Here is a 14,046-nt window from a genome sequence, read left to right as displayed (position 1 = left end):
TATTATAGTCAAACACACACGCTTACACCGTCAGCTCACATATGATAGAACGGAGGATTGTAAATGGTTTTTTTTTTCGAGCTTCTTAAACTGCTTCTGATTGCAAGCATTGCTCCCTGTATGCATCCGGCAAAGATTCGCTGGCTTCGACTTCATTTTTTACACAAGCAACTTCCTGCCACATATTCCGATGTTGCTTCATCTTGTCTCTGGTGAAACCCTTTCGAGCATTTGTATGTGTGCATTGTGTTTCCGTTTTTTCATCGAATTTTTTTTTACTTTCGACAATTTCATTTTGTTTTATTTGTTTTTGTGTTTTTTTTTACTTTTGTTTCGTTTAGTTTTCATTTTATTCCATTCTTTTTCTGTTTATCTCTTTATTACAGATTCTAATGCCAGACAAAGAGAAGACAAAACTTGTGGCGACATCAACCGAGAAACGAAAAGCAGATGATATCGAAATAAAGGATCTGAAAAAGGTAAATGAAGAAAGAAAATAAAAACAATATAAAGAAACAATTTCATCGTTTACATTTCTATATATACACATCGCATACTACTACACCACGCGATTTTTAGTGCATTTTATCTCTCTCTCTGTATATATTTTTTTTCTATCGAATGCTACTACAATCTCACGCCCAATTTCACGTTTAACAACCAAAATCAAATAAAAACAAAACAGTGAAAACAACTTTTAAAGAGACGGACACGATAATATAGCAAAAGACAAACCGAATAAGTTGTGTATGTTTTGTTTCTTGGTGTTACTTCTTTCTTACTCATGTTTAAAGTTTAATCTCTCAATCGTTTGCTTGCTGGTTACACACTCTTTTTTTTCCTATATCTATTTTATCCTGCATCCAACCCTAGAAAGTTTTCTATTGTGTCTCTTCTTTTTGCTCTTCTTTTTCTTGCACATACAACGACATTTCAATTCGTCAAATAGGAATTACTTTTCAAAATGACGCAGGTCTGTCAAAAAGTTGAATTCAACGGAAAAATTGAGTCGCATCGAAGTTTTTTTCAATTTAAAATAATCGAAATTACATATAAAAGTATTTATATTATATTGAGTGAAAAATGTACCATGTATATTCAGTGTTATTGTCAATTTCGAAGGGGAACAAATCCAATAGAGACTGAGTCTCAAACATGTTGTTCTTTCATTTTCAAAGAAAAGTTACAATGTTATTACTTCATGAAATTGTATACAAAAGTATCCATTTCAATTGATTCCCATGACGTCCAATCTCGACTTTTGCAATTTAAACACAAAATGTATCAATTCATTTTCAGATTTTTCTATAGCATTCATTCGAACATGTGACTGAGCTAGAGTTTTGTCTATCATCTCTATCTCTCGCCAACTCAAAATCCCTTATGGAATTTATTAGAGAGAGGAAAACTAACTTTTGTTTTATTACTTATTCCCATTAAGCTAATAGTTCAAACATGTAATCTCACTTTAAAAATTCCTTTAGTGTCTGTGAATCTTTCTCCCTCTTCTAATTCCACTTCTTCACTCTCTCTCTCTCTCTGTGTGTGTATCGGTCGGACATATAATCCCGCAGTCGGTGCATACATAATCGTAAATTACGTCGTTATGTTCTTGATGCGAGCATCCACTCGGCGAGACGATAAAAAAACGATAATGATGCAAAAGGAAAATAATAACAATAAAAAAACGTGTACGAAGGGGCAACATGAAAGTAGCAGAGAATAGAGGGAGCAAACGAGAATGTGACAAGTGATTACGTATATGTTATAAGTGGTGTCGCGTCACAGGCCAAGCGTACAATGACTTTAAAAAGAAAATGCAACAACAAATGATAAACTCATCGTAATTAGCTTTTCACACTTTTGTTCGGCTCTTTCATATGGTACGACTTCACCTCATCTTTTGTAGGCAGCACACTTAAATCACCATATGAGTCCATTTTTAAGATATTGTCGCACTTACTTCGTTTCTTTTTTTCGTCATATAATATCAGCTGTGATACTGATGAACATTCTTTCGATTTTTTAAAATGAAAAATGAAATGCTTTGGTGAAGCATTTAATATCCAATTTTTAGAATCATTTAAGAAAACTTGGTATCACAAGCTTTCTTGCTGAACGGAGTGAAAAATGGTCATATGAGAAGTGCTAAAAAATATTGATCACTGTCGTCACCTTCATTTATTTTTGCCACGAATGAGAAAGAGTGACCTAAATAGGAAAAATGCCCGAGCACAGAAAGATGTGGAAACGTTAAATCACTTTATCGTTCAAAGATCTGATTGAGAACGTGAGCGAATAGACGCTCGATGGCATAGTTTTAATCCAGTCGAAAGACTTAACTCTAAATCTCTGGGTGTGTGTTTCGCTTTTGCACAGCGCACACTAACACAATCAACAAACAAACACATATCGTTGACGCCATGCTATTTACCATCAAGTCACACTAGTGTATATTTTCACTTGGATACGCGTGTTAATTATCCTTTGTGAACTGTGCCAACTCTCGCTCTCTCGACGATATAAGCACACATGAAACCGTGTACTGGTGGCAGTAGCAACCATAGTTCATATCGACAATGACTGCGTCTTTTTCTTACGCTATTTTCTCTCTGTGCATAATTTAGCCGGAAGGAATGTAAACTTTTCTCAGGCCTTAGTATGTGTGGGCGATTCCTCCTCATTTAAATGTATGGCAGGCGAATACACTGCGTCGTATAGATGTATATAAATTATATCATAATGGTTTAAGCTCGATGGCAAAAATGCGGCGCGCGCGTTGAAATGTGCGTGAGTGTAAAAGTGATTTCTGTTTTAGTCCACCCTCCTCATTTTTTGAGCCCACATTCTCGACATTATGGTATCTAATTTGCCTTGTTAACTTGTGATTTATACACTCTTTTTCGCCTCTGCGAATTTGTACAGAATTCTGATATTGTTAAGAGTGAAAGCCATTTCAGTATAAGCATTTTCTCGTTTTCCATTTTTTAAACCATGCAAACTGATTCAATTCGATCGTTTTTATACAACATTTCCATGTTCGATATAGATAGTTTTTTTTACCGCTCGTCATTTTCGAATACCAATTTAGATAATGACAGCAGAGAGCGTTGTAAAGTATGCTCCCGCATATTCGAAATTATTCAGGCTCATCGACATTCGCTTTGCAAATCACTAAGATTGCTCATCAAAAGATATGTTTGAAGGCCGGTTAATTGATTCGAATCTCCGGTAATAGAAAATGTGCTCAAATAAATGAAAATAAAATAAAATATTCGCCCGCAGTTATGCAATCGTATAGTTCGCTGTTTCCACCAGTCGATTTTATTGCCATTTCATAAGATTTCATTAATTTATATTAGTCTCATGAAAATGGTTTTTAATCCATTTAAGTACATCCATATTTTTTGAGTAATTTCCCCGTTCCATCTCTCCTTTTTTTCAAAAACTCTCGATTTTTTTTGGGATTTAAGTTCACTCACTGGAAAATGGATATTGGTTTTACGTTTGCCACTTTTATCTGCAATGCTCAAAAAATCTCTTGCTACAATTCGAAATTCGGGTAATCATTCAAGAGTACGAAGCAGCTATGAAGAGAGAGAGAGAGAGAGAGAGAGAGAGAGAGAGAGAGGGAGAGAAAGTGGCACACATATTCAAACATTAAAACGTATTATCATTTTCAAATTGAATCCATTATATACACAGTAATGGTTAACCCGAAATCGAATTGTAATTGTTTGTATTATTATCGATTTTGAAATACATTGTGAAATCAGTAAGCCAATGTTCGCTATGCGTTATAGGGTTGTAGGTCGGGTGAACAGTTCACACACCATCGCGTAGTTTAAAACTCGATAAAAAAGAGTTTCACATTTTTTTTGTAGCTTGCCGACGCGGCGAACAAATCAATTGATGTTTTTTACATTATCTTCATTTTTTTGTGTGCATTTGTTCTTCGGTGAATAGGCAGCAAATGATACCGTAATGATAATGAATGATAGAAATGGAGCAATGATATCGAGTGCTGCATAATGTGCACACAAACACAAAGAGAATATTGTACATAGTAATTTTGTATGTGTGCGCGCGCTATAAGTTATGTAATTGAAAAGCGTTCACCCCGCGTTCGATGTATTCGCACAGCAAATACACCATCCCAACTGGCAATTGCATTTATTTGCAATGTGTTTTGCCTACGGCAACCGACAGATCAATTGAAATTTCATCACGTAATGCAGCTATTATTATTGAAGCGCATTTCAAAGTTATTTAGAGCATACAGCACTCAGTATCTCCCATTCCCATTCCTTTGCTCGTTCACCGTTTTTTTTTTTGTTGTTCCAACTCTTAAAATCGCGAAACTTTTCCCAACCAACCATTTTGAAATTGAATCGATGGTGTGCAATCATCGAATATTGTCGATTGCTTATGAATTTATTGGATGCAATTCAATACGGTTCACATCGACAATGTTATGTCGAAAATACAAAATGGAAATCAAAATAAAAATCAATACCTATTTTCAAATTTGAACGGATGATAAAGAAGATAAATTTATTTTTAGTTGGTTGCACTTTTTTTGCATTTGTTGATGGTGTCATTAATGACGCCAAAAAGTACATTTTTTTATTCTTCTCAGTATTTGAAGTAGAGACCGCATTGACAATCCTTCGGCTTATGCTACTACTTCTAAAAGGTTCTCCTCCAACTTATTTCTTGCTTTTTTTTTATCCACAAAAACTGGTATTTTGTTCGACAACAGTAAATGCAACAAAATGGAAAATGCCTGTCGTTGAATAATTGATTGGTGTCACCTTTGTGCTTGGATTATTTTGTTCGCACAGTGTAAAAAACAAACATTGGATGGCAAAATGGAAGAAAACAAAAACACACACACGCTCACAACGATTTTCGCTTTAAGTAAAATGTAAAATCAACCATTAAAGTGATGTTCTAGTTGATTTTATTTCAACGCCAAAAACCAAATAGCAAAGAGCGACCGCTGTGAAATTGTCTGTTTTGCTGCTGCATCACCATCGTTCTTGAATAGTTAAAAGCAGATGAAAAACAGGGGAAAAAAGTGAAGCTTTAAACTACAGAGATAGCAAAGACGGAGCAGGAGGGTGAGATGGCATAAAGAAAGGAAAAACACCATCGAATAAAATAAAGCCTAGAACGACGGTGTATTTCATGGTGGTTGTTTTTCTCTCTGCGAGTGTGTGTGCATCTTTTGAATGTTAATACATTTCTTATGAGTTTTTCACACCAGTAAATTCGTGCTGATAAAAGATTGTTCATGTTCATGTTTACTCAAAGACGGTTGTTTCTTAGTTTGAGCTCTTTGTTCATCTCCCTTCGAACACTCCTGCAACCACAGTGGATAGAAAAAAGAACATGTCGCATATGTGTTCGCTTTTATACCTTTGGCGCCGTTGTGCCTTTTTAAAAACTATGTTTTTGTTCGTCGCTTGTTTTCTTCTTTTATAGCAATTTTTTTTTTGCATTTGCAGCAACACACAATTTTTTTTCATATTTACCAAACGATCCAATGCAAACTCGGATAAAAGCAAGAAGCTACGTTAGTTTGCGAGGTCTTCAACTTAAAGCATATTCTGTTCATTGCTCATTGCTCAATGTTTACAACAAACTGCATCGCACTTTCTAAATGCACGAATGCTTTTCATTTCATTTGAAAGCCGAGCTCCTTCTTTTTATTCAATCTTAGAATCCTTTTCGATTTTCGTTTGCATCCACTTCGTGTATGTGTGTTTGTGTTGGTTGTTTTTTTCTCTCTCTCTCTCTCTCTCTCTCTCTCTCATCACACTGCGTACTGCGGAAAGCTGTTGTATACAACTGTGATACATATTCTTCTGGTGAATGCAACGCGTGGAAATAAAAGATATTTCAAGAAAGTGAGAAAGAGAAAACCAGAAGCTCACAAGCAATATCAATAGAGCAAACACATGCTTTTATCTTGTCTATGCAAACCGAAACATACCAACATATCCATATTTCTTTATCATATTGTTGGGTTGGGTAGCTTTGATTGTCGTAACTATTGTGGATCTTACGCTGTTCACCATTATTTACACAGACTGCAACAATAGCAGACACATGCGAATGTTTTATCCATGTTTTTTGTTTATTTATTTGATTGCGTTCAAACCAACGTCACTTTTTTCGCCCATCTCTCCTCGTCGTTTTCGCTTCGTTTACCGAAAAGTGAATAAGTTTTTTTGTTTACTTACTTTGAAAATGTGGATTTATGGAAAATCTTGGCTTTGTCATAAAGTTACAATGAAAATCTATGCTTTTAAAGAGTATATACACTTTATAATATTACTTTGGTTTTTCATTGATTTTGTCGTACAAAGCCCCGAAGAACGGACTTCCAACAGAAAAAACCTTAAATCATTCACTTTAGAATGTGAGCCATTGTATGGCCCAAAGCTTTAGCTTCGACTAGATTAATGCATCTAATCTAGTTAATCATCTTTGTTTGCATTGAATGTACACGCATGAAATGCGAAAGAGTCGTAAAAACGCATATTCTATCAACTCCGCCTTCAACCAGATCTCATTCCAAGCGGACTTCACTTTGAAGCCAAAGTTTTGTCAAACTAATTAGCATTTCAGCTGGTAAAAGATTTCTTAAGGCTTGAAAACCGTTTACAACTTCGTTGCTGTTGTTGTTGTTTTTTACGTCACACGTATATATAAACTTTTCCCATAGAAGATGATGAGATTATTTGCGTTTCGTAAATGTAATAAAGCAACAAACAAAAGCCGATGATTTTATTCATGGGTCAATTTTGTAAACAAAATAATTCGGAAGTTTCATGTAAACGCATATAGACGTCGACAACGTCATCGTCAATTGAAACATTTTTGGTTGAGGGAATGAGCAAACTTTCTCTTTGTGTTATTTTAAAAGATGACTGTGGTATATTTTCCGTCTTCGCATCGTAGTTCATTATTATTGGTGTGTGCGTATGTGCGGTCGGTGCATAAGCATGCGATGAAATGCCATAGAAACGGCATAAATATTCATCTAAACAGTCAACTATAACAAAGGGTCACTTTATTACATATTCACTTTTACTTACAACTAAATATAGTATAATTCTCGTCTAGTTTAATTTGTTTTGTATGAGGGCTTTGACCAACTACGATTACAATATGAGCCTCATTGTGTTTTTCTGTTGATAAATTTTATTCTTTTCCTCTCTTTCTCACTTTTCGCTCTCAGTATTGCTTAGTGAATTTTTGATGTGCGATACTACGGTCCACATTACACGCTAAATTGCGTATATTTCAAAACAAATTCAAATAAAGCGGCAATGCTATGAAGCATGAAACAGCTTTTTATTTGTAAACACACACAAAAAATGAAAACATAAATAAACCTCGTGTAGAATTTGTTGTTTTTCCTCTTTTTTTCGAAGAACAACGACGATGATGAAGAAAAAAAAAATAAGGAGAAAAAGAGAATGCCTTTCTGTGCACACAGCGTTTACGACGACGTTTATTTACTGTCCTTTTTTGTCGGATGCAGATCGTTGTGTTTGTTTTGAGTACTTTCTTCCCTTGCCATTGTTGTTGAACGTGTGTTTTTGTAAGTTGTTTTTTAACCTTCCGAGATTTATATGCATATGCGTGTGAATATTATACAAATTACTTTCTGCTTTTGGAGAAAGGAGGAAAAAGAAAAAAAAGAGCCAACGAGAGATCATCGTCATTATCATTATGGGGCTTGTTCGCTGTTCTGTTAAGAAAGTTTCAGTACTCTTCATTTTTTTCTTCTGTATGTTTGACTCTTTGCAGCCAACGAGAATAATTATTATTCTTATCCTCTGTAAACTGACACATTTTCTGGCCATAACTCATAATCAACGATGCTAGACAGTCTCTCACTCACGCATCGAACACTTTTAAACTTCGGTTTATACCCGATGAAAAGAAACCGAAAAGAAAATGTCATACCCACAAGAGACACATTAAATAAATTCTACGATGTATCTCCGCTATCACTTTTACTACCGATGTAAAGATATACTTTCGAGTTCACGTTTCATTGCCCTTTTTTATGCATTGTTTTCGAAATCTTTTTTTTTCGGTTCGGTCGTTTTATGCGCTAAAGATGGCAAGAATTTGGCGTTATCAATGCGAGTCACCAATGAAAATCGAACGACAATCTATGGGAATATAGCGAAAAAGTTTTCGAACTTACCAAGTTTTATACGATTCGATTATGTCTCATTCAGTATTGAAGCGAAATTGTTTTGAAGATTTGATTAATTTTTCGTATCGTTAAATCCAATTGCATCGGATATATTGGTTGTAGGTATAGTAATAAACGTAAAATGCAGTTGTGGTCGAGGTGCTTATCCCATCGATCTTAAAAACTGTCTCGAGCTGCGTTTCAAACTATGCAGCATCAATCTCAATTTTTATCAACAATGCGCTAGCTGTTACAACTCAAAAACGGATTTTCACTCCAAATTTCAATGTGTTAAGATATGTCGAGTGGAAATTACAGGAAAGTTCCAAAGGAAAAGAAAAAGTTTTCACTTCGAAAAGTTTTTCAAGACGAAAACCAAGAGACGCCACGAACACGAATAAAATGTATATGTATATGTTTCATTCCGTGACATCTCGTTTGAATGGAGAAATCTTTTGGATTGACTGCATTTTAAAAATTGTCAGAATAATATTTGCAATGGACATCAGAAATAACGTTTTGCAAACACAAAAATACCATAAGAAATATTATTTTTTGGGATTTTTTTTACACTCTTCACATTCACAACGATTCTTCCGCATTGTTCTGAACTATTTACCAAAAAAGAAAGTCTCATTCCATCCATTAAACCTTGTCGAAGTTCGTTCTCTATATAAACCATGGACGATATTATAAGTAAAAGCATAAAAATGTTAGAAATGAGAAAGTATGCAATCGAGTTATTTTTTTCTCCTTTTTTTCCATATATTTATTGTTATGAGAATGGCGTTCTTAACATTTTACTTTTTTTAATCTGTTTGTTCCACAGGCAAAACTAGAGACCAAAGCACTTAAAGCGAAGCGGCCCGGATTTACAGACGAACGATACCATGAAACTTCTTATTACATAGAAAATGGTGAGTTGTTTCAATTTTGGCGTGTAGATTTTTTTCTCTCCTGTTTTTTTTTTCATCATCGTATCATGTGCATTTCTTTCCATATTCTTTTTTTTTCATTAATATTTTACTGCATTTAAATTCTAGAGTGTTTTTTCATAAATTTTCACACAGTGAATCGAATACCTGAGCACCGAATCGCGTGGTTTGGGCTTTTTATCTTTACCTCTCGTTTGACTTGCTTTATATGTACACATTGTGCATCAAAACGGTGCATTTTTCTATTATTTACTCTATCCCTATCTCGTTCGTGCTTGTTTCTTTTTCGAAAATACGAAAAAAAAAGTTTTGCGCGCACCTTTTATTGATTTGGTTGCAAAAGAGCGTTAACTATAGCTATTTGCCACACTTTCCCTTGAGTAGTTTTCAGTGTGTGCTGACGGCAGTTTTATTTTTCTTCTTGTGTGTGTGTTTTTTTCTTCTTTTTTTCGGTGGTGCATTCGTTGGTGGCAATTTATATTGTTTTCATCGCATATCGTTTATACGTGTATGGTGAACATAACACAAAAAAGAAATGTAGCTGATTCGCGCGATTGTGCATGTGGCTTGACGTCGACGAGGATAATTGATTCATAACATTCACTTACACAATCTTTACATGCGGCAAACTGCAGACAAGTCAAGAGTGTACCTGCTGTATTTTGCCAAAAAAAAACTTGCCACAACGATTGGAAATTCGCCTCGGAAAATGCGCAACGATCAAAAAGTTTCTTTTATCCGTTTCAATAGTCGTTGCTCTTTGTGCTTTGCCATATGTGTGTGTGTGGATGTGTTGTTTATGTGTACTTTACGGTTTTGTGAGTTTGTCGTGCGCGTCATGCAATCAATTTGGCCCTGGAATTGTTCATGCTCGAACTTTATTTATGGCAATAAAACGAGATAAAACGATTGCTTTGTGTTCTTCACACAACACACACACAAATTGAGTGAACGTAACATGCGTTTTAATGCGAACCTACATGCTGTTTGACACGGCACAAAAGTTGCTGAAAATGTGCTGACTATGTGATGCATCATTTGTGTGTGTGTGTCGTTTGTGTTGATACAAGCTTCACGTACTTAATTTGTAAGCCGAAAAGTTGAATGAGAGACGATGTGTTGTTGTTTCGTTTGTTCCCAGTTGTTGTGTGTTTATCGCAAAGTGTCTAGCCTATTGTGCTATCAATCATTCAATCGTTACGTCAATATCTTACCGGTTGCTTTGTTTGTCTTGGATTTTACGGAATTCGAACGATGAAAATAATCATCGTCAAAACCTGTAACTGAATTAAGTAGATTGGCTGTGGCTTTTGTACACTGATTCCCATCACTAATCGACATAAATCAATTATCAAGCTAATTTTGAAAATTTGAATTTAATAAACGCTACCGTTTTGACGATCAAACACGACCGACAAATCAATGCTTTTCAACGCATATAAATCAGCCTAAATAATGAGTTTCCCCCCGTTTCATTTTCCGTTTGTCTTTCACTTTTTCCATCAACTTTTGTGCTAAGTTTGTGCTATTTCGATTTGGCGAATATGGAAAAAGCCAAACGAAAGAAAACGGAAACAAAACATAAGCAAGCAAATCAGCTTGTTAAAGTGGTAATAATAAAAACAAAGCATCACATAAATTTCGTGGTACGATGAACAATATGGTTAGCATTTTGTAACATAATACAAACGTCATGCGAAATAACAACAATGGGAGAACAGCACCGAAACTAAAAGCAAATAAAATGTATTATGTCGAATGGCGAAAAAGTTGAGCCTTTTTTATGCCATTTGACTAATCTTGTATCGTTGGTATTTACCGTACATCTTTTTTTTATCGAAGAAAGTCTAACGAGTGGAGACGACAACGAAACGGAGAGGTGAGGAGATGGCGAGAAAAAAATTTGATGGCGCGTGTGCTGCCGTTGTGAACATTTGTATTCCATTAGATTTGTTCTATTCTCTTTTTTTGTTGGTAGTTACAACATATCGGCATGTTCGTTACTCCACTTTTGCTCAAATGTTATTCTAATGGAGGAAGGAACCCGGTTTACCGTTTGTTCACCACTTGCATTACATATATTTGCTTTCGATTTTGGCTCGAGATGTTTGCGTTGGCATTTGAGTTCTTTTTTTCTTCATACACATTAATATTTACTTGGTCGCTTTCTTTCTCAAATATTGCTGACGAAATGAGATTCATAGGGCGAAAAAAAACGTCAGTTGACTTTTTATCGTGCCGTGTGTGTTTGTGCATTACTCTAAATTCGTCCAGTTTGAATAAAAAGAGCTTTTCTCACATGTGATGTGATGATATCGCCCACATGCTGTTTGAATTCCCGACTGATTTCGACGAAGAATGAACATAAACATGTAGGCGCTTTTTTCAACAACTACACACAACAAAGTAGCAAAAGAATACGTTATAAATAAAATTACTTTGTTATTTTGTTATTCGCCATCAATGGTGGCAGGCAATGTGTGTATGTTCAAGTGCGCTATACAATGTGTTGTACACTATTTTTGTAAACATTTTTTTTCTCTCTGTTCAAACTTCTAACATTTCACCAATTCAAAATAATTCAAACTTATTTTGCCTATGTGTGTTCGAGGACGTTGTTGTTTTCCGGTGTGTTTCTTTTCACCGTCATCGCACCTGGCAAATAACTAAATCGATATCAAAACGACACTTGCCATGTAATCCATGCCGAATAAGCCCAGGGGTGAACGAAACGCTCAGGCAGGAAAAGAGAGGGAGTTCGAGAAACGAAAAAAAAAAATCCGCCTTGATTCAGTGTGGCACACATGCAAACGTCTTGGCGACATGATTCATTCGAACAACTTTAATATTTATTTAATGAAATGTTTTCTATTCGTGCAAAAACCATAAACATATTTCGTTTTTGGATTTTATTTTATTTTTGTACTTTTTATTTTTGTTGTATGGCTTGATTCTTATGTTGTTATTGGCGTTGTAAAATATACATACAAAACATTTTTTGTATCGCGCAAATATTTATGTTTTAGATCAATGTTTTGTGGCATTTTTTGTGGAGCAGTTTTCTATTCGGTTCCCAGTTGTCATTATGTTCTTCTTTCTGTATTACCGAATGTGCAAGTATAATTCATCGCCGTGACAAGTGTTTGGTTGTTGTTGAAACGAGCTGACAACAGAAGAATAAAGAAAAATTGCTCGTATTTCTCTTTCGCGTTTGTTTTGTTTGTTTCCTCACGATGGCAAATCATGATCATATATGTTTTCTCTATTCTTTTGTTTTCGTCAGTTTGTCGTTTATATCATCATTATCTTTGGTCGTATTTTTCACCTATGTCTCCATCGCGCTCCATTCTCACCTCATATACATTTTCAGTTTTATATTTTTCGATAAATCATCCCATTTTTATACTTTATCTCTTTCGATTTTATTTTCTCTATCTCTCTTTTTCTTCTTCAGGCTTACGAAAAGTTTATCCGTATTACTTTACGTTCACGACATTCACCAAAGGTCGTTGGGTGGGTGAGAAAATTTTAGACGTATTTGCACGTGAATTTCGCGCTCATCCAGCCGAAGAATATGAACGCTGTATCAAGGCTGGAACATTAACCGTTAATTATGAAAAAGTGCCAATCGACTGCCGATTAAAACATAATGATCTGTTAGCAAACATCGTGCACAGGTAAGTGTCGCACCATTTTTTAATAACCATTTTATGTTTACCATGCGGCTGTTGTGTGGGTATACGTAAACAAAATTTTAATTTTTATACATAAGCACCCAATAGGATTGATTTTAGACGGTGCCGTTGATCAATTTACATTAAATCGATATTATACTATATGATAGTGATGTTTAGGTTAAGAGAATTTTGTTATTATTATGAATTGAATTTTAATAATTGCCATATGTATGTACTAAGCATAGTTTAATGTTCATTCACGCTGATTAATCCAATAAAGTGCAAAAGTAAGCGTAAAATTTTGAAATAGTAGAAAAAAACAACAAACTACGCATATACATTTAGGTAATAAATATTGAAACTAATCTCTTAGTGCACGAAGAGAATCTTCCATAGAATTACACACACCCGACGCGATTTTGACGCATGCAAGCATTCATCATAAAGCGAAGCAAAAGCACCGAGTGAACAAAAACACGCGGCTCAGTGTTAATGAACGGTAATGGCTTAAATGTGCATTGTGTATGATTTATAGACATTTTGTGGTGCGAGAGAGTGCGCACTTGCTTTTTTTATCAGTTCGAAAAAGTAAATACAATCGCAAGTGAAAGCGCAGGTGTTTTATCGACTTGCTCGGATCGGCAACTCGCACACCAGACAAAACATTTTCACAAAATGAAACAATAACACATTTCTGCATTGCAACTTCGGCTAATTTAATTTCTGCTTTGCACAACGATAAGAACTAATGTTACAATCGATTGAACAAATAAGCGGTAATTTCCCGATTTTTCGACTAAATCACTACTTTCGAAAGCACGAAGGATTTTTATTCCATTGCCAATGTCTAGCATCGACTTCAGCTAAATTATATGGTTGATTTAGTATTTAATTGATCAATTTTCACATATATCGTTCAAAAGCGCATTTTATGTACAATTTTTTTTTATTCGATACGCCGAATGAACGTTTTTTGTTGCTGTTGCTGCTGCATTCAGACAACCGCAAAACGAACACATCAATATGTACACGTTGTGTATTTCCTTCGGGCTAAGCGACGAGTGTGTGGAAGAGAGTCGATGTTTGTGTGTAATGTGTATATGAAAATGATCGAGGGATGAGAGTGCTTTAATTAAAACACAGTGCTAATCAACAAATCGCTGCAGTGCGTCAATTCAATTCCCCGACATCTCAATTTGTATGGATGTGCAAT

At 35.1% G+C, this 14,046-nt stretch overlaps 1 protein-coding gene across 2 annotated transcripts in view; it reads left to right on the top strand.

The window, feature by feature from the left end:
* The window catches only part of LOC116337254 (RNA pseudouridylate synthase domain-containing protein 2-like), a 212,483-nt gene that overhangs the window by 170,044 nt on the left and 28,393 nt on the right, over positions 1-14,046 (top strand). For both annotated transcript variants that reach the window (XM_031761666.1, XM_031761665.1), the window contains 3 exons: positions 387-479; positions 9,051-9,138; positions 12,611-12,833. In XM_031761666.1, coding sequence (XP_031617526.1) covers positions 387-479; positions 9,051-9,138; positions 12,611-12,833 — 404 coding nt within the window. The remainder of the gene's footprint in view (positions 1-386; positions 480-9,050; positions 9,139-12,610; positions 12,834-14,046) is intronic.

This window comes from Contarinia nasturtii, unplaced genomic scaffold, assembly GCF_009176525.2.
Source record: "Contarinia nasturtii isolate CC-2019 unplaced genomic scaffold, AAFC_CNas_1.1 Cnas_scaffold_220, whole genome shotgun sequence".
NCBI lineage: Eukaryota > Metazoa > Arthropoda > Insecta > Diptera > Cecidomyiidae > Contarinia > Contarinia nasturtii.
The sequence above is the reverse complement of the archived record's forward strand: the minus strand, read 5'-3'. Positions and strand labels throughout refer to the sequence as shown.